This window comes from Lates calcarifer, linkage group LG13, assembly GCF_001640805.2.
Source record: "Lates calcarifer isolate ASB-BC8 linkage group LG13, TLL_Latcal_v3, whole genome shotgun sequence".
In the NCBI taxonomy this organism is placed as follows: Eukaryota; Metazoa; Chordata; class Actinopteri; family Centropomidae; genus Lates; species Lates calcarifer.
The window spans coordinates 5447924-5469039 of NC_066845.1; the positions used below are offsets into that span (position 1 = coordinate 5447924).

A 21116-nucleotide genomic window follows, 5' to 3' on the forward strand; every position below is an offset into this window, starting at 1 on the left:
TATTTTATGAGCCTTCACCATTAACAAAACTATAACTGACTGATTTTTACCTTATTACTGCACTTTTGATCATGTGTGTAAAAAATGATGATGGTGACCATGATGATGATGTTAATGGAAAAAGTGGGAAAAAAAATATCTCAACAATGTCAATTTTATCAAAATAATATTATCAGAAATTATTATCATGTCCTTTAATATGACTACTTAAAGGACAGGATTTAGAATAATTAAAAATTGTGAAAGGTTTAAAACTTGTAAAATGACTACAAGATACTCAAAATGACCACCAAGAGACACAAATGACCACCTAAACCGAAGCAAAATGTCCACAGAGACACAAACATGTACAGGTGACATGGCCACAGAGATGCTAGACCAACACAAAGAGATGAAAATGTCAACAAAGAGATACAAAACAGCTACGAAGAGATGCAGAGCAACCACAAAGAGCCACAAAACAACCACAAGCAGATGCAAAACAGTTCTAATGATACACAAAATGACCATAAAGAGAGGCAAGACAACTTCAAACAACACACCAGTTGTAGTCATTTTGTGTCTCTTTCAGTCTAGAAAAGATGGGGTGAGGGGGCTTTTACTTGTCTGTACCCAGGGGCCCATTTTCTCATGAGCCGTCCATGAACACCGTAGTTCTCGTCTACATTATTAAATAGGAGACCTGTCTAACCTCGGCATACCTGTGTTATGAAATGGGGTCAAACTAACAGCAGCCGAGTAAAGAGAGAGAAAGGGAGAGAGAGAGAGAGAGAGAGAGAGAGAGAGAGAGAGAGAGAGAGAGAGAGAGACGAGTATCCTCTGCTCCCGGACGTTGGTGGCTCAGACTCTCCAAGGAGGCTGCGATGGAGACAGGATGAAACTGACGGGGTGTTTTTCGGAGGAAAGTGCGACTGGGGGTGTCGGTACCTGGCGGCTTTCCGGTGTATATCATCACCAGAACCGCATACTATTTGTGGAAACAGGGAGAGTGTATTACCGTTCTGTCGATGCCTGAGGATTATGGACCATTACAGTAACGACCGACGGTGTAACGGTTTGGATAACTGCCTGTGGACTCTTTCTTCCCTTTCTCCTCTCTATTTGCCACAGACAACACATTGTAACGCATCTGTGTTGGACGTTTTATGATAAAATGTTGAATTTAGCGCTCTTTCGGCGTGAAGGATATTCATGGCGCTTCATTTTCTGTTGTTATTGTTGGACATAAATGTGTGAGGTGCGCAAACCTGTGGACGCTTTCTTAGACAGAATGATACAATATTTTGATAGAACCGTTATTTTTTGTGTTACGCTCTATCGCGCATGTCTGGTGGTAGCTATACAACGCTGCCCGACGCCACTTCGCTCCGTCCTGGCCGTGATGTAGGAGCAAAAAGTAAAAAAAAAAAAAAAAAAAAAAAAAAAAAAGAAAGAAAGAAAGAAAAAAGGAGGGAGCTGTGGACTGAATAAAAATGCGCTGGCAAAGTGGCAGCGTGGCGACCAAAGGATTTGACCCGAGATCCTTCGCGAAATAGACTGTGCAATAAGAATGTCAGGGACACCAAATGCAGAGGCTGAAGGAGTAGTCTCCAAAGTACAAGTGAAAAGGGAGATCAAGACAATCGTGGAGAATTTGGAAACCATCCTGGGAGACCTCAAGGATGTAGCCAAAGAGCTCAAAGAGGTAAATGAGCAGGAAACACTGTAAAACGCCTTGTATATATTAAGCACAAGTCTACCATGTGTTTCGTTACAGTATTTCTACAGCCTTGGTTTGAGGATGCTCTTTCTAAGCATTCTTGCCAGAGAGGAGATGGGAGGCTGATGTCCACCTCTCTAGGGCCTGGAAAGGGCTGTGACAGCACACATACACACATATGTACACACACACAAACACACTGACTGTGCTCCTCCCTTACCCACTAAAGTATGTGATCATTATCTCCAACATGAAAGACATTTGGCACAGGAGGATGTGGGGTGTGAAATGACAGGACAGCTCCTTTGCCCTGACTCACAGGCTCTGATGAAAGTGAGAAAAATTTAATCACAATTAATATTTAATGGACAAGTTGGTTCAACCAGGAAGGCGCTTTTTGCATTGCATTTCATCATCTTAATGCTGACTGTTGTTTGCTGTGAATTATCTCCTGCCAAATAATAGAGCGGTTGTCTTCTCTTTTCACTTTTCAGCTCTCCCTCAATATCTGGCGGTGTCTCTCTGCTGCTTTATCTTCATCTCTCTTTGTCTTTTCTTATCTTTCACCACATGTCTGCATTTATCGCAGCCACTCATCTTCATCCTTTCTTCATCTCTTGTTGTCTGCTCTCTTTCTCCTTCCTCCCTCTCCACAGAGTCCTTGTTAAAGATCAAAACTCTCAGAGCTGTCTGATTGGCTGCACAAATCTCAGTGATGCAGAGATGGGGGCGCTGAATGGGTGTTGGGGGTTATTGGCGTAGGATTCAGAGATTATATGAGGATGTGTTTTATTTACAGCACGTTGCTCTCATAGAGCCACCTCTGAGCAGAGACGTGTTTTCTTTCAATCACACGTTACAGTGCTTGCTTCAAATCATTGCTTCCTCTAACACCAGTCCCTGAATCCTTTGCAGTCACCTCAGCTGTAACAACCTGCAGTCTTACCTGTTTTTTATGTTTACTTTCCTCTGCTGGCCACACGCCAGGCATCCGGCCTGCTGTGCCAAACATCTCACCCTAACATGACAGGCTGTCATTCTAATAAAACCCTATTGCATACAGCCTCTGGTTCCTACATTATGGATGGGTAGTCGACACAGCATCTGTCTCCTTCTGCCTCTCCACTCCCCTTTACTCTCCGTCTTTGCAACTTGAGCTGAATTAGACTTCTTTTGTGTTTTTCTACAGTTTACAACATTGCACAGCAGGGGCCAGAGATAAATGAGAACAAGAAGGCACTGTAATCTGTCTATTGTGATTTTTTGTGATGTGCCCCTTCTTTTTCTTTCTCTCTCCTTTCTTTCTCATTTTTTTTGCTTGCAGGAAATTGTGGAGAGGATCAGTTATTCTGACACCACATACACACACGAAACACATACCTCAAGGGGGTGTTACTATCACAGCCAGTGTTTGGGGTATAATCCATTTGAAATGCAGTTATCTGTTATAACTCACAAACAGGGACTGGAGCCGAGCCTGGGTCTGAAGAGAGACCCTGCCCAGATGCTTGGCACAGCCACTGACGCTGCCTGGCCTACAGCAGGGCCTGCACACTGGGATACCAGTATTACCTCTTGTGTGTGTATCCCAACAACAAATTCCATTTAAAGGCTACATGGAGAGTTTAGCTCCATTGCCTTCTCTGCCCTGGCTCTCTATCTTTCCATTTATCTCTCCCTCTCAGTCACTCTTTCCCGCTCTCTGTTTCCCTCTTCATCACTCCCTCTTCGTTTCTCTCTCATGCATCCTCTCGAGCCACTGTTTGGACATGCATTTCAAACCCCCTAGATGATAGCAGCGCTGTTTTGCAGTGGGCTAATGTACTTGGTGCTCTGAGATAAGCATTACTAATCCAGAAAATGAACATAAGCACGTTGTCATTGTCTCAAGTGTTTTATGAATGCTACGAAGGAAAATGCATTAACTTTTCTGGTGAGTTTTCAGCTATGTGATACTATTAACTCAGCTCATTTTGTACTAGATTTTCTTCACTCACTCATTGAGTGCTGGATCTTCAATAATGAGGCAGCCAGTAATACAATGTCCAATGCCACTCTTCAGCTCTGGGCATCGATGCAATAATAGCTCCACCAAGGGAAGAGAACCAGTAAGGAACTCTTTTTCAACAAGAATATTTTTGGATAGACTTCTGGACATAGCTGAAGAACATGGACGTTATATTTTTGAATATCAGTTGTTGGTTCACAGCAGAGTTTAGCACCATGTCTATTTTGTTTGTTAAAATGCTTTTTAAATGTAGTCCTCCATGCTAATGGTTCCTTGGGTGGTGTTTATTTCAGTATATGTGCATGCAATTTCAGTCCATCCAGTCTCCAGTTATTGTCTGAGCACTGCAGACATAAATGTATGGGAAAGCACCCACAGTGCAAGTACTTGCTTTAAGTGGACAAAATGTAATAAGCTGCAGAACAGTAGATCACAGCCAGAGACATTTCACTTAGCACCCTGTGGCACTAATGTCACTATTTAGTTGTGTAGTCAATGTACAGTTAGAATGTATGCATGATGTCTGTGAGTATGCACTGTGTGTATGTTTCATGCATTTTCTCAACTTGTGCTGCTGCATCCTCACAGCTATTTCTAGTATTGTTTTTTGCCTTTAGAATGCCAGCAAACTAAATTTCTGCTGAAACAGTTCTTTAATATTTCTCCGTGAAGGCTGTGGAAACAAATTTCCTCTCGGAGAACAAAGGAAGTATCTTTGGATCTAAATATCTACTGTCTGCACAGGATCCTTAGAAAAAATCTTATATTAATTTCTACTGCACTGAGCAGAACATTTCTGCCATTTCCTCTTTGATGTAATTTTGTTCGTTGTCCCCCTTTGTTATCATGGTCTACAGTGTGTTGTGTTCATAAATGATCTTACAGTTCAAATATTTAAATCGTTCTTTGTTTGGCCCTGCTCCTTTCCCAAAAATATTCACAGGGCTCTGTCATACTGCAGTTCTTATGTCTCCTTTCCCACCCTGGCACACTGTGTACATTATTGCACCACTGCCACTGATAGAGTGTTTGCTCTTTCAGATTGTGATGCTTGCAGAGTGGATTTCCGATGTGATTTTGCATGTCTTCTGTTTCTTGTAAAAAGAAAAAAAAATCTCTTTGTTTCTTTGTCTTTCTGTCACACCAAGGTTTCTTGCTTGGAATTAATTCATGCCATGATAAATTGTTTCCTGTGCTGTTGCTCAGACATATGACATTGTTGTTAGCAAAAATGGATCTTCCCTCTCATAGCATTAGTTTCAGTGTGATATTTATTTAGTCTCTCCCTGCCTGAGCTTTTTTTGCAATATTTTATCTCTCCATTGCTCACTTTCAGCAGAATATTACAAGCATTTTGTGCTAATTTTTCCCAACAGGAGACTTGGCCAGTCTATTGATTTTTCATATCTGCACCCTTTTCTATTTGTTATATATCCCCATGTTTGTCTTTGTCCTCTGCACTCCTTTGTAATATGTAGACGATGCCTTTTTCAATCATCCTTAGCGCTGCTTTTGTATTCAAAATCATAGTTTTTGTGTCCTGGCTTACAGGATAGGGTTGGTATTGTTACTTCTCAGTTCTGATGGTGCATGGAAGTATATCATTTAAGTCAGAGTCTGGCAGGCTCATGGCTGTTCCCATAAATTGTGGTGATATTTCTTTTCTCCCTGGCGTGGTTGTCATAGTGATATCTTGATCAATTTTTAATCATATAACTCAGAGTGTATCTTTAAATTTTATGCTTTTTTTTACTTCATCAATTAAGAACATGAGGAGATAAAGACATTAATTCCTTACAAGAACCGGTTTTTCATCTTCTTTTCTTGCCCGGTAAGCCTCTATTTGGAACATCATTATTTCCCCAGTTACCAATGCTGTAGAGGGGGGGAGTTTCAGTAATGACTGCTGATTGTTATAGGTTGTTTATTATTCCTGACCTCAGCTGTCACAGTGACATTTCTCCCTCTTGTCACCAGGTTGTTCACGAGATTGACACCCTGACTTGTGACCTGCAACTTGAGGAGGACGGGCTGACAGACAGCTCCAAGACAGACACGCTCAATTCCAGCTCGAGTTCCACCACCACCACCACCGCTTCCAGCCTGGAGAAGATGAAGCTCTTCCCTGATGACTGCATCTTCAAAGCACCTGCGCCCATCATCCCTGTCCCCGTCAACCCTCCTGCAGTGCTGACTGTGCTCAAGAAACCCCACCCACCCCTACCACCACCAAGACTTACCCCACTAAGAGCCGAGGATCACAACAGTTAAGAATCTGCCTCATCCGACATTAGTTTTATCAGGGAATTTATCCAAGGCTAATGGGACTCTGTTGAGGAATGGCGGGATTTTCCCATTGAAACCAAACAGGGATTTATTCTCCTCAACACCATGTTTCATTTCTAGTGACAGCGGGGTCCCTGAGTCGGGGCTTGTTCCCACATTGCCCAGGCCCATGCCCCTACTCCGTCATGAAAAGAACAAATGCCCCAAGGCGCCCGGCAGGGAGCCTCGTGAGAGGGAGCGTGTCCGTTTCAGTGAGAAGGTCCAGTACCATGGCTACTGCCCGGACTGTGACCTCCAGTACGATGTAGACGACACAGAACTACACTTACAGGCTGAGCTGAATGACCTGAGGCTCAGCCCAGTGCACTGCTGCTCTTCTTCCTCCCCGCCCCCACCTCATGCTCTTCCTCATGATCTAATGTTGGAAAACGGCGGCCTGTCGGTCAGCCACAGTTTCCCGCCGACTGCAAACACACCTCCACCTTGTGTGCCTCCTCACCCACCTTCCCTCAAGCCCCAGAAAACAATCCTACGCAAATCAACCACCACCACAGTTTGACACCGAATCCCTTGTTCTGTCTAACTTAAACATTCTTGAATCATTCATAGTGTTTTCTACTTTATGAGCGCTTTCTTTCCAGTGCTTTGCACTCCAGTTTGAACTTTGGATCTTTCCAAACAGAGAGAGGAGGAGGGGTTGGGGAAAAAGGAAACAAAAGGATGGATAAAGTTAGTGGAATAGAAAGAAAGGCATCGCCATGGGCGCTGAGATGTTCACAGAGAGATCAGGAAGAAGCGGTGAGTTTTGTGCATGTGTGAGTGTTTTTGTCAGGAGGAGAAAGAAAGGCCAAAAAAAAAAAAAGCAATTGTGACGCATTTCTGTGAGTCTGTCTGTCACGTCTGTGAGTGTTTATGTTTGTGAGTGGGTGTATAGGTGTGTGCAGAGTGTGATATTTGTAGGCTGTGAGTATTGACTTGAAATTTTCATGAAAGACGGCTGACAACGCTAAAAGTAAAGTGTATCGGTGTCTTTCTGGAAGCCCTTGGTACTAACGAGTCTCAAACTCAGGAAGTTCTTTCAGAGAGGGGCTCTGATTAATTCATGTCCTTCTGGTTGAAACAAGAAAATCCGCTTCCCTCAGATTTCATCCAAAGCCCTAAAGATCTTCCCATACACCGACACCTAAATAACTCTTTGCTACAGGCACTTACACATGAGTAAAGGCTGTTACAGGATACACAAATACATAACCGTCACTACAGGCAGGTAGTTGCATCTATACCTTCACACACTCATCCAGGTGAACAATTGCGAGATAGACGAATGAGTTCATTCTTCCTCTTCCCTCACAGCCTCTTGTCTCCACAAATCCCATTTTGCTGACGTGTCAGACTGTAGGAGTGAGAGAAGGGAGAGAGAATGAGAAAAGAGTGACATGGTGGGCTGGGTGAAGAGAGAGAAGTGTTAGATGACAAAACTGCCATTTTGATTTGTGTCTACAGATGGCTTTACAGTAAATTCTAATTGAAAAATCTTGTATTTCATTCATGCATAGCGACACAACTCCCATTTGTGCAGACCTCCACTATCACTCCCTGTGGTACCTGTGAGACTAAACGGATAGTAAGCCAATCATTTCTGCTCTTTAGGGAGAGAGACTCAGGCAGAAAGCGTACTTGACCTTATTTCCTTGAGGGAATATAACACAGCAGTATATACTGCAGTATTATCATATCATCTCAGTCTATATAAGCGGTCAGTAGTCTTTCATTTTATTAGCTTTTATTAAGAAGCATATTTAATAAAGCCTGTGATCTCTGTGTGTGTGCGAACATTTGTGCATGTGGCTTTAAACATATCTGAAATCATTTTCAAATCGAGTGTCAAGGAATCTTTGACTATGTGTGCGTGTGTGCATAGGTGTGTGTAATAGCACATGTCAGTTTGGCAGACTTGGTGGGGAGACAGCATATCCTGGAGTTGGATGAGAATAGTAGCACCTTCCTCCTGGCAATGCCCTTAATTAGCTGGATTAGACCACAGGAGATAGCAGCAGTGCTTCAGACAGCCTTTGTACCAACATTAGCCTTGACAAAGTTCTGAACTGCTGCTGCACATATTTTCTTATGATAAACAGAGAGAGTAAGCTAACTGAGCGAGTAAGTATGTAAGGAAAGAAGGACAGGGACAGAAAGGTAAGGACGTGTCAGGCGGCAGTTGTGTGTGTGTGTGTGCTTAGGGGGCAGGTTGTTATATAAACAATACATTTAATATGCACAAATGTGTGTGCTTCGAGTTGTGGGGGTGGGAAGCTTGGAGGTTAAGGCTGAGAAGATCAGGGTATGAAATAGCAGACACACTGACGGCTAAATCCAATGCATGACCTCGCTGGCCTCACAATCTAAAATCAGCATCTGGATTAGGGATCAGTGGATATTCAGCCATGAGAAAAACGAGAAAGAGTGAGAGGGTTGTGGGAGGGAGGGAGGGGTAGGGGGTAAGGAAGGACACAGAGGGAGACGAAAGTGTAGGACAGAGAGGAAGACAAGGAAAAGAGAGCATGTGTGATGGCAGAGAGAGAGAGACAGTGAAAGAGAAACAGTAATGCAGTGGAGGCTCATCTGTTTTTTGGTTTTTTTGGCTGTATTGTGTTTGCTGCTCGGCAGCAGCGTATGTGGATGTGTGTTTGTCCTTAAGATGATTGCTCTTGGTGAACAGCATTCACTGTATTTTCCTCATATTAATAGATCCTAATGAGTCTGGCAGCGGTGTGCTCACACACACACAGGCACACACACATTTGAGCTGAACAGTGTAGTGTGCTACAGAATGGAATGTAGCCAGTATCATCAATAGATGCAGCTCACAAGTGTTTTTGCTACTGTAGTACTGCCTTACCAGCTAATGCACTTCAATGAGCCAAGGATGTTGACACGATGGAGATGCCATTGTATGATTAAGGGAGCATACTGAAAAAGTTAAGGCATCTGTACTTTCTTTTTTCTCTTCCCCATACGTGTTCCTTTTTTTCTCTGTTAGTTTTGGCCTTGTAGGCCTATAGTGCCGACGAAACAGAGTTAAATATATAATCCCCATTTTTTATGTTTATAAGCACATCAGTGTCCTCATCCCAACTGAAGTGTTTCTGAGTTTTTATTTGTGTTTTTCCATGAAGTTAAATCTGCTGTTTGTAAGATTAAATTTATTGAATTTTGTTGACCGGTCACCACAACACTGAAGCAAAAAGACCTTGCTGATGTGCACAGGCTACAGCTCAGAGATGAGATTCAAAGTTCGTGAAAGTGAAAAGTGAAAAGCTTTGACAACATATTTTGGTGTTTGTGGACTTTCTGAACTGTTATAATGTTTGTCCAAATTTCCATTTTCCAATTCACAGTGTGATTGTGATTTCTCTTACCTGACTGACATTGGTTGACATTGGTCCTATGTTCACTAAGGCTGGGTGTTGTTTGTCAAATATTGTTTAAACACAAGCAGCTGTACAAGGCCTTAATAATGAATTTTAAAATAATAACATAAAGTTAGTTAAAATTAGGTCTTAACAGGCAGACCAGACACTACCAGTTTCCAATACTTTGTTTTTTCTATGCAGTTCGTAATGGTTACATGGGTGTATAACAATATATGATATCAAGTCATATCATATATTATTGAATTGAATATTACCATATTCATTATTCCTATGAATATGGATGTGCTTTCAAAATTTATTTTAAATGATATTGTATGGTCATTATTTTCCATGAATTAGTTCAGACCTTTACCAGCAGCCTCATATTTGTGGAGGGGACAGATTGATGTAAAGTGACTAATGTGCATACATTAATGGCACCCACAGCGGGAAGTGGGAGAAACAGTTTTGACACTTGCGCTGGTTGACCAGCTCTAGTTGCAGATATGGTCCCCTAATGTTTGGATTCATCATCAATTATTTAATCCATCCATGTCTTGTTATCTGATTGTTCCTGTAACACAAAAAGCTCTGCTTCTTTGTCCATGGTTGTAGGTGTTTTCACTGTTTTTGTGATGGCTATCTGAGCTCCAGTGCTCCAGGCTTGAGGATGAAGTTGTAATGGGCAAGGAGGAGGTGGATCTTCACCGCCTCCATCATGAGTCAGGACTGACTCAACTGCACTGACCTACTCCCTACAGCTCGCAGCTCACAGCTCCAGTTCAGAGCCCACCTCTCTCTCTCTCTCTCTCTCTCTCTCTCTCTCTGTCTGTCTGTCTGTCTCGCTCTCTCTCTCCCTCTCTCACTCTTTCTTCATTTCTTTCTTCCTCTCCCCTTGGATGATGCTTCACTCCCACTCGGCAGCAGCTGTATGCATAACAATCTCTTCTCTATATACATGTGGGAGGGGTAACTATTATTAAAACATATCTGACACTTTGTACAGCAAACACCTTTAGCAGCATTTCCATTGGTATGTAGTTCACTGACTCTTTCTTTCCAGAGCTGCAGTAGCCTCTGCATGCTTCACTTCTTACCTTTAGATTACAAATGACCTTCTAGGGATGAAAAATATTTACTCCGTGGTCGTTTTGCATCTGCTAATGAATTATTGTGTACGGTTGCTCCTCCATTTAAAGGTTGTGTGCTTTTGATTTCAACCCCCACATCCTGCTGACGTCACTAGTGCAACACCTCATTTAATCAAGTAAATGAGTAAACCTGCTGCTTCCATAATTAATTTAAACTCTGATTAGTTAGATTGTCACAGCTACATTTGTAAATGTAAACCTGTTACTCTGATTTGTTGTCTTAAAACACAATAGTGATATGTGTGCTTATAGAGCTTCTACTGTATTGTCCTCATCTCATTTTCCAACCTGGCGGGTGCACAGCGCGCAATAAAACTCAATAAATGTGTCAGGGAGAGACACATTTTGCCAGTGAATATTAATTAGCTGTTGTTTCTCTGTCTGATTGTTGGTGGTGATAGTCTGCCAAGAGACACAGTTGTCTATTTGCTCATCCCCATTCTGCATGCCTCATTTACTTAGATTTTTGTGTCCCTCAATCAAATACATTTCATTATGATCACTGAAAATGAAAATGTTATGAGGAAAGCATTAAACAAAATGAAAGCCAAATAATTGTGGTGTCTTGTGCCAGAGGCATTACATCTGTAATAGAGATAACTGTATGCAAAGTTCATTAGAATACAAAATAGACATGACCTACATTGTCAAACATCAGAGCATTCATAAGTAAATCTGGTGCACATTAAGGATGGATACTGGCTTGTCTTGGTGCTTCTTTATCTGTGACTCAAAGTTATGTTGAAGCAAAGTGAGTGGGTGTGTGTGTGTGTGTGTGTGTGTGTGTGTGTGTGTGTGTGTGTGTGCGCGCGCGCGCGTGTGTGTGTGTGTGTGTATGTCTGTGTGTGTGTGCAAAAAGGCATGCATGAGTACATGCAGCCATGTGTGTGAGAAAGAGTCAAAGGGCGTGAGATGGCTCAGTGCAATTTAGAAAGCTATGGTGGTGAAGTAAACTTAATCTGAGGATTTCACGCTCCTGTGGAGACTGTTAAAAGTTAGAGGCATCAGCTGCACCTTACTCAGAGAAGGTAAACAATATCTCAACAACAGGATCAGACTCATAAGAGCCACAGTGACCCAGCTGGGCTCCTCTGCTCAATGAACCACTCTAGACTTGACTAAGAAAAACTGAGGGAAAACAAAGACAGCTATTTAAGGAGGGACACGAAGCCTTCCCTTTTGTTTTCTCACAAAACTGAAGGCTTTTTAATCCACAGAGGAAAATGTGCCAGACAGTTCAGTCCTATTAACTTTGATGACTTGTGGATGAGTGTGGGTGCTTGTGTGTGGGCAGTGATACCTTGGATGTATTTTCATTTTCCTCTGCAAAAAGCGACTGTTGGTGCTGTGACTGCTCTGTCAAGTGGCACTCCTCCGTGCACTCAGATATTCACACTAATGTACCCCCCCCTTTTTTTTTTTCCTCTGCAGGGCCCAATGAGATACTCAAGATACAAGTGGAAGGGGTGCTCGTTTCGTGCACTGATCAACCCTGGTTGATCAGGGAGGGAGGAGCCAGAGGAGCTGAGGCTGCACACCAACCCTCCTTTACATAACGGCTTTCAATCAACAGGAGACAATATCTTCTAGACGAATTCATACTTTGACTTCTGAGCACTGAACAACCTCCAGGCACACATTACTGTGAAACTGAAGAAACAACGAGAGCAGTTGCTGTATGTCGGTGCATACAGATAGATTCATTTATAGCTGTGGAGGTGATATTTTTGTTACTTAGAAATTGTTGAATTGAAGATTAGAATGCTGCTGAAACCCTATCATCAAAAGTAAAGAGGCAAGTTTAAATGAAGAAGTACAAGATGGGGTGAAATGATGTCAGCCAGTATTTGATTGATGTCTACACAGACGTCTGCTCTGTGCATACTCAGATGGAAATCAATAGCTCCACTCAACCGATGGAATTTACCTTTTAAGAATTGTAATTGTTTGTGTCTGGAGAGCCCGAGAGGTCTGCCTGTGAGCAAAACACTGCTCTGCTGGACTGCAGATAAGGAGAGAATAATATTATGTCATTATGTGCCATATGCACAATCACAGTGTATTTTGCAAAGACTTAATGGTTTGAAATGAATGATGACGTGGTCGCTGATCTGTGTCCAGACATTATGTTCATTTCATCAGAATCTATGTGCTTAACTGGTGCCATGCAAGCTATGGATTTTTTGTTTCCACAATAACATGCAGAAATACAGTACAGTGTGGCATAGTTACAGCTTTACAGGATCCTTGAAGAAGTAATAATTTGCATCAAATTTTCTTTGTATACAAATATACATGTACATGTTTGATATCTATATATTTCAGGCATTTTTCTACAGAGACTTTAACATTTAAAGAGATGATATTTTTGATATTGTGTCGGATGACTGAGAGGTATTTTGACGAAAGCTGACATTCCCTCGAGGTACGTGTTTTTCAGCCGAGCATAGCAGGATGAGTTATTTATATATAGCAACGGGATAGTGTTTGTATGGATGAAAAACAAGTGCTTCAGTATCATCACTTCAAGAAACCTAACCGAATGGGCTGTACTATGAGAAAGAAAATGTAAGGTGGGGAGGATAAATGACATAAACCAAATACCTAGTTGTGCTTTATCAGACAGGAGGCATGGGACTGAATGAATGCATGACTGACTCTTCACTTTGTCCTGCCATCACTGTGTTTTTCTATGCATTTCTGTGGAGAGGCTGTCTGTTGGTGGGTCCAACATGCAGGGTGCTCTGCTCTCCATAATACAGTTTAGAAGTATTCATTCCTCTCATTCCCTCATGTGATGTCCATCAGGTTAATTCTGCAGTCAAATCATAAATCTGATAAATGTCCTGGGTATTACCATGCTGCTTAGGCTAATGAGGTATTGGTAATTAAATAATAATTAATTAATTAATTTATATAGCACTTATCAAAACCAGAGATTAGATTACAGAGTGCTTTACAAGAACAAAATGAAAAAATAAAGAAGGTAAAACACAAAGGAAGAATACTAATGTATACAGTAGATACTGTATGTAGGTTAACACATTTTCAGAGGCCATTTTGGATTTAAAAAGAGGGTGAAAAGTGTTCACTGGAAAGCAAAAATAAAACATTTTTTGATACACACAGCCTCTCGCGACATTCAGACTTGAGGCACCACACTTGTAAACTCCACCTCTTTGTTCTCACTGGACACAGAGACTGAATTCATGACCGAACTCTGGATCAATTGAGAAGCAGTTTTAAAGATGATTGGAATGTCTCAAAAAAGCTGTTGGTGATATTTTGTTGTGTGTCCACAAACTGTTGGGAAAAAAAAAACTTGTGAGAAGTAAACACTTTGCACTTAATGTCTGTGTCTGTGTAATTTTATGGACTGAACAATTTCAAGCACAGGGAGTGTTGATTTTATGTCTGTATTTTCTATTATAAACTCTGCTCTTGCAAATTAATCTTTCATAATGTCAAGACTCTGTGAACTGGGAGTCAAATAGAGGAAATTAAACTGACTGCAAGCGCATCACACTTAATCAGAGTTACCAAAAAGCAGTGCGAGCAAACCTTTCAGAGAGAAAAATACATTAAATGGCATCAGCAGCTGCATCAGTTAATTGAAGATTAGTGTGATGAGATAGCAGGCTGGTGGTGTTAAGGCCATCGGCTGTCTCGAGAAGATATTCTAATGAATTCATAATGGCTTGTCACAGTCATATACGCTGTAACACAGGCCAGCAGTTCAGGATGAAGGATCTGGGTACAAGAACAGTGGTTGCCTAGAGAATAAAGAGGCAGACTGGAACACCACAAGTTCAAATCCATCAACTGGAAGAATCTGTTAAATATGTGCAAGACTAAAGTGCATGTGTAACTCTGCTGCCTTGGTGCCCTTGAGCAAGGCACCCAACTCCAAAGAGGTCTGTGGCTGTACTGTGAAGCTCTTGTGTGAATAGGAAGCAAGTCTTGTGTTGCCTTTAATTCATGGCTGCTTTATTGGCATATCTGTCAATGTACAAGTTTGCCAAAGCAGAATTAACTGAGATAAGCTAAGGACTGAATGAAACTATTAATTTCCTGAAAACACAAAAAAAGCTATTTCACTTTTTTCTCCTCGCACCAAACCTCATCAGACCAGGCCTTGGTTAAAAAAAAAAAAAAAAAAAAAAAAAAAAAAAACACTTTATCTATACTTGTCAAATACAGACTACATTAACAGGGAGAGTGTAAGGACTTTTTAAAACACTGTGAAATATTTGTTCTATTTGTCAAAACACAAAAAGGGTAATTTCATTGCCTTTTTTTCTCCATCTAGAAGACCACACCTAAACTAAAACCATTATAGCCTATGTAGACTTGTCAGATCTTGACCATGTTAACCACATATTCTGTGGTGAAAATGCAAAAAGGACCGTTACACTGCTTTTTCACCAGGCAGACCACATCAGAGCCAGCCTAGATCAAAAACAAAAAAATCTAATCTTGTCAGATCTGGACTAGATTATCAAAGAAAGTGTACATTTTTTAGATTTATTCTATTATCTTATCTATGAAGATACAAAAAGGGTAATTTCACTGTTTAGACGACATTGCACCACACATGGCAAATTTAGACTCCATTAACTCAGTGAAGCTGAAGCCTGTTTAACCGAAGCATCCATGGTCCATCCGTGCAGGTGTAACAGCAGCAGCCGGTAGCAGCTGCCCACATGCCACATTTCCAAGGGCAAAGATGTTTTACGCTTGTTTTATGTTACCGCTTATCCGGCTGCCGAACGTCTCGCCAACTGGGCAGGAGGGCTGTACGGGACCGCCCGGTCAAGCTTGCCAAGTATAGCACAACATGTGCTCTCCCTGCCGGTCACGTGACAGGGAAGAGAGGAAGAAAAAAAGAAAGACGGGAAGAAGGGAGATAAAGGGAAAAAACAAACAACAGGAAAATTATCAGCGTGACAGAACGAGGCGTCGTTATCTGAAGGTAATTAGAGGCAACACTTAACTAGTTAGCGTAGTGTTAGCATAATGTGTGGGTTTACTCGCTGCCAGTGTTCAGCCCTGTTAGCTGCTGAACTCAAAATGCTGACGCTGGATGCCCATTTGTACCAAAGTGGCTAAATGCGTTAGGCTAGTTGGCACAGAGAGACGTGCTTTCAGACAGTGCAGCGCCCTGTTAGTGGGGTTAGTGTGTGTGCATGTGTTTACCGAAACTGTAACTGCTGCTGCCCGAGATAAATTTCCCCACAAAGTGCTGATGTGTCAAAAGCTTGTGACCAACAAGCCTCGCTGGAGACTGAATCATTCGTCCAAAATCACGATTAGCTCGCAGAGGTGGAAAAAACAGCTCATCTGTTAACATGTCATCCCCTTATGTCTGAAACTAGCTGACCATCATTTCCTCTCGGGCTTGTTATAACCAGTTGTTTGGTCGTAGCTGGTTAACCCGCGGATGTAACTGGCAGTTTTGAAGTGAACAATAAGTGTGTAAAAACGCCTGCAAACTTTTTGTCTCTCTCAGCCCTCAGGTCAAAAGAAGATGGAGACATAATACGCTGTGAGCTCCAGATGTTATGGGTGGAGGACAGGGGTAGATGGCAGCTGGATATGAGATAAGCACGTAAGTAACGTACTTTTAAAAGTGTAGTTTCTTCCAGTCAGATTGTAAGCTGTAGTAACAACAACAACATCCAATGTAAAAGTTAAAACGCAAACAAATTAATTGTGATAAATGAGGTGAGTTACAGCCCCCAGCTTTACTTTAACTTACTTCCATTCTTAACAGATTAGAATTGGATTAGTTGTTGTTTACACAGAGAGAATGTCTGAGCCCTAGTTCACAGTTGAACATGTGATTACAGAGTGTATAACAGGACAATTTCTCCCTGTTGTATAAGTCAGCCTTTTAAGTCTTGCCTACATTTACAGTGGGTAAAGTCTATTCAGCATTTCCTCTATACTATGCTACAGTTTTATTTTGGTGACCCTGTGTCCAAGATTATGTCTGCGCACTTGTTCGGTGACAGGTGAAATGAAAGTAAAAGAAAGGTGTTTACACTGCCAGGAGGGCTGGCAGGATGGCTCAGTGGGGAGGAAACCATGGGATGGAGGCTGAAGACTGGAGTCTGGTTGGCAAGCATCTGCCCCCCTTTAATGAAGCCTCTGTTTGTTTGTCATAGCTGATCCTCTGCTCTGACCTCCTTTTGACAGGAGCAGATACACCATTCAGCCACAGTGGTTTTAACATGGCTGATTGGTGCATCATGTAACACTGAGAGCAAAGTCTTTATGTTTTTCTCTCAGCAACCACTGATTAGCTCTTAAAGCAGAGAGCACAACTAATAAGCAAAATCTGCTGGTGCATTGACATGGTGGAAAGAAAAGCTGCACTCTTGCCGCATCCTTGAGTATGGACTAATCCATTTAACCTTGGGGATGACTTCTGTCTATACAATGTTCTTTAGGTAAATAGAGAAGCCTCTGAGGAAAAGGAGAAGGGGAGAAGATGAAACTGAACGAACGTAGCGTGGCACACTACGCCACCTGTGACTCGCCGCCGGACAAGACGGGCTTCTTGTTCAAAAAGGGCGAGCGCAACACTGCTTATCACCGGCGCTGGTTCGTCCTGAAAGGCAACATGCTTTTCTACTTTGAGGAGCGCGACAGCCGAGAGCCCATCGGCGTCATCGTCCTCGAGGGGTGCACCGTGGAGCTGTGCGAGTCGGCCGAGGAGTTTGCCTTCGCCATCAAGTTCGACTGTGCCAAAGCACGGGTGTACAAGATGGCCGCTGAAAGCCAAGCGGCCATGGAGTCGTGGGTGAAAGCGTTGTCAAGGGCCAGCTTCGACTACATGAGGTTGGTGGTGAAGGAGCTGGAGAGGCAGCTGGAGGAGATCCAGGAGGCCGCAGGAGGTGGATGTGTCGGGGCTGGAGTTGGAAGCTTGCAGGGCAGGCACAAGTTGTCCAGGCGAAACCAGGTGGCACGGTCCAGGTCTGGAGCATCCTCTTCTTCATCATCTTCATCCTCCTTATCATCATCATCATCAAGTGCCCCACCAATGTCAGTTCCCTTCTCTGCTCAGAAGAGCATCCAGGATGAAGTGCAGCTCATCTCTGGGTGCTCCAAGGAGAATGGAGTTGCATGGAGTAAACCACCAGCTGCCTTGGCTAACGGTTTTGCTGAGGGAGGGTCTTCCTGTGTGGCCTGGGAAGGCTGTGCAGACTCTGGAAATGGCATCATGATTGGCTATGGGGCTGATGGGGTGAGGGCTCCACCAGTGCCACCCAGGAGAAGAGGGGCATCTCTGGAAAGCCCCGTCTCCCCCGGCACCGGCTGCTTCTCCAAACTCCATGACTGGTATGGCAGAGAGGTGGAGGAGCTGAGGGTGCAGTGGCTGCAGAGCCAGTAAACTGATGGAGATCGATCATCTCTTTTTCCACAGTTTATATCATTCCTCCCTGAAAATCCTGAAATTGTTACACCCTTCTGAACCCAACAGAAAGGCGAGAAAACTGTGACTTAATTGCAAATTGCAGTTTTATCACCAAAAAAAATAATCAAAAGAGACAAATAAGAATTGAGATTGATTCCAGATCTTGTCTGGCACAGGGGAATCAATCTGTCTTAAAGAATAACACTATCCATTGTACAATGCAAGACATTTTGAAACACAAAATATGCTCTTTTCTACAGTTTTGCTCATTGTTATTTGCCAAGGACAATTAAAAATGTTAAGGGTACAATATTTAAAATCATCATCAGTTTTTCTAAAAAGATTCAAAGAGTTTGGCTTTGCAGTAGATAAAACAGTTCTATTATTATATTGCTAATGCTCAAGATTTCTTCTACCCTTCTAGCTTCCAAAAATACTTGTGCAATTGTTTTGGGGTCTGTTTTCTTTAAAGCTGTAGGAACCTTAATCTAAAATTGTGTGTCTCTATAGTTAAGACATGCAAACTATTGTAATAAGCATCTGGAAAATACCAAAAAAGAACAAATAACCACTAAAATCACCACAGCCCAGGATGGTTTCTGTTATATGCAACTGGCATAACAAAGACCACTCAAATAACAATCTAAAGACACTGCACAAAACAAATCAAAATAGATCAAGTTGCTATAGTGATTCATTAACCATGGGGCACAGAAAATACTGCAGCTTTATGATTGAAGTCCCTGTGTGGTGATGTCCAAGCAGTGCACAACTGTTGTGAACTGCTTGCTTGAATCAGGAAATTAAGATGATATAATGTAAGCAAAGAAACAGTAAAACAGTTGGTGATGTTTTTTACAATCTAATGGCACCAGGACAATTAGCATCTAAATTCATGATTTCGAATTTCCTGTGACTTTAAACCACCTTAACACTGAGATCATTTATAATATATTGACTTGTAGAGAGACAAACGAGGATACTCTCGGGATAAGAAGTGGTGTTGTGGAAAACTAGTCCAGATTCTCCCCAGTATTCCCACCGGGGCATATCCTCGCCCCAGAGTCCCTGTGGTCGCTAATGTCAGAGCATCCTCTCTGCAGTCACTGGGGACCGTGGTGGGAGCTGGATGTCTCGCTCAGAGCAACACACCCCGGTATTTTTAGCCCTTGTTAGCCAGCGGCCAGATGATGCTGTGTCATAAGAGTGCTTGTCACTTAGTTCTCTTTTGACTCTTGTATTTCATAAAAGCAGATTGTTCATCCTTAAACTTAACAGGACTTAACCCTTGTCTTCATGGTTCTCTGATAATTTCACGTTATGCAATCAGATCATCTTAATGTTATCCAGCTGTTGGTTCGTTTGTTACAACTTATTAACTTGAAAGTTACTGAATGAGTGTAACTGTTTGAGGCCTATACTGTACGTGAGCATCTAACCTCTTTGAAATATTTACTTTTCCATGTTGGAAATTAACACCAGCAGTCTTCAAAATAGGCCTTTTAAAATGATTGCTCATACGTTATTTCTGTATCCAATCACATAGCCGTTTACATCTTTGTTTTACAGGTGCCTTATGTTATCTTTATAACTCTGTTATTGCACTTGCAAACATTTTTATAGGACAACAGCAATCAGAGAGTTTGACATTTCCTCTTTTTTGACTGTACTGCTGTTTTTCTTCTCCTTTCTTGCCAAAGGCTCATCTCGGTGCAATCACTTTTTGACAATGGCTCAGCTCCCTCAGTCTGCATCATTGCACAGCATTGTCATTACTGTTAATATGGGAAGGAGAGGTACAGTGTGAATTGTATCTTCTTCCTTTCTTTTTTTTTTTTTTTCAAAAAAAAAACAAAAAACTGCAATATCAAAGTTGTATTCTTTTCAGCATATATTATCTTAAGTTATACTTCTATTAGTGCCAATTTCATCAACTCTAGAAGTGTATTACTGTAATCTCAGATGACAATAGTCTGTTTTTTGCAATAATATTTAAAGGAATTTGTGAATGTGTCAAATTAACCACGTAAATGATAACAGCATCTGTTATTCAAGAGTGCCAAATGTAACCTGAATGCACAATAAGCAATTTGGCACTTTTTCCATTAACTTTTATGATTCCAGTAACAATTTTCAATGTTATGAGTATTATATTGAATAACCAATAATATTTAATACATGTCCTGTTATGGTACCCTGAAGCGATGTTTGTTAATTAAGCATTTGCTGTAAACCTCTCAATAAATGTGTGTATTAACAATGTGTTAATATGTTGGGAACTTTTTTTAATTTGTTGATCTGAGAATTCTCAGAAAAGTTTAGTTTTCTTTACTTCTAATAATGTTTGTTCTAAGGAAGACGTGCAGTTTTTAGTCATTATTATGGCTGCTGTTGGCATCAGGTGTTCTGTATTGTTTTGTTATTCTCTTTAGAGACAAGTGCAGTATGGCACCCCTTGAGACTTCATGCAGAGCCTGGACTGCCCTTATGAAACCACATACATTCTTGGTGCTGGTGGGCCTGTCTCTCACCAGGTGGCGCTGTGCAACAAGTTTAAGACCGTAATCTTGAACCCATGACTTCGGGAAAATCAATGATTGGTTTACACCTGGAGGGACAGGTGAGCTGGTGACAGAAACCAGTACTGATTCATGTCTTCAAAGAAGAAAAAATCTAAATCATCCGGAATCGATTATGTGTTTAATTCTCTCTGATCTTTGTAAATATACTACATTCAGCGTTGTTATTTAATCATATTATATTCATTTGTATATGCTATCATATCACTCTTACATATATTTTGCTGTACAGTTAGTTTATAAAAGTCCAAAAGCCCCAGGTTTACTCTATATCTGTCAACATCATTTTCACTTTTCTCTATTCATCTGTGCTTTTTTCTGGACTTGAATTTCTTCTCTGGGGATCAGTAATGGCTCATCTGATCTTATATGTAGTGCGCATCAATGGGAAGATCAGAAAATAGAGGATAAATATCGTCTCCTTGCACTTTAGATTAGAATGGTGGTCAGCAAACATTGTTATATATATTAGACTACCACTTGAGTTGATAGAAATTCTCTTTTTAATCCGCGTTTGTTCTGTTATACTCAATCTATTTAAGGAATCGTTGTGATAAGAT

General features: G+C 41.6%; 2 protein-coding genes across 2 annotated transcripts; both read left to right on the forward strand.

Annotated features, from left to right (window-relative positions):
* The first annotated feature begins 762 nt into the window (after positions 1-762).
* prr16 (proline rich 16) lies at positions 763-13907 on the forward strand. Its single transcript, XM_018674487.2, is given in 4 exon segments — positions 763-1684; positions 5685-5972; positions 5974-6791; positions 11989-13907. Coding segments are annotated over 3 exon segments (1002 nt in total). The 5' UTR covers positions 763-1549; the 3' UTR covers positions 6553-6791; positions 11989-13907.
* Positions 13908-15363: 1456 nt separating this feature from the next.
* Positions 15364-20239, forward strand: pheta1 (PH domain containing endocytic trafficking adaptor 1). Its single transcript, XM_018674497.2, has 3 exons — positions 15364-15529; positions 16067-16165; positions 17010-20239. Exon 3 carries the CDS (start codon positions 17051-17053, stop codon positions 17951-17953), a length of 903 nt encoding a protein of 300 aa, XP_018530013.1. The 5' UTR covers positions 15364-15529; positions 16067-16165; positions 17010-17050; the 3' UTR covers positions 17954-20239.
* The last annotated feature ends 877 nt before the right edge of the window (positions 20240-21116 follow it).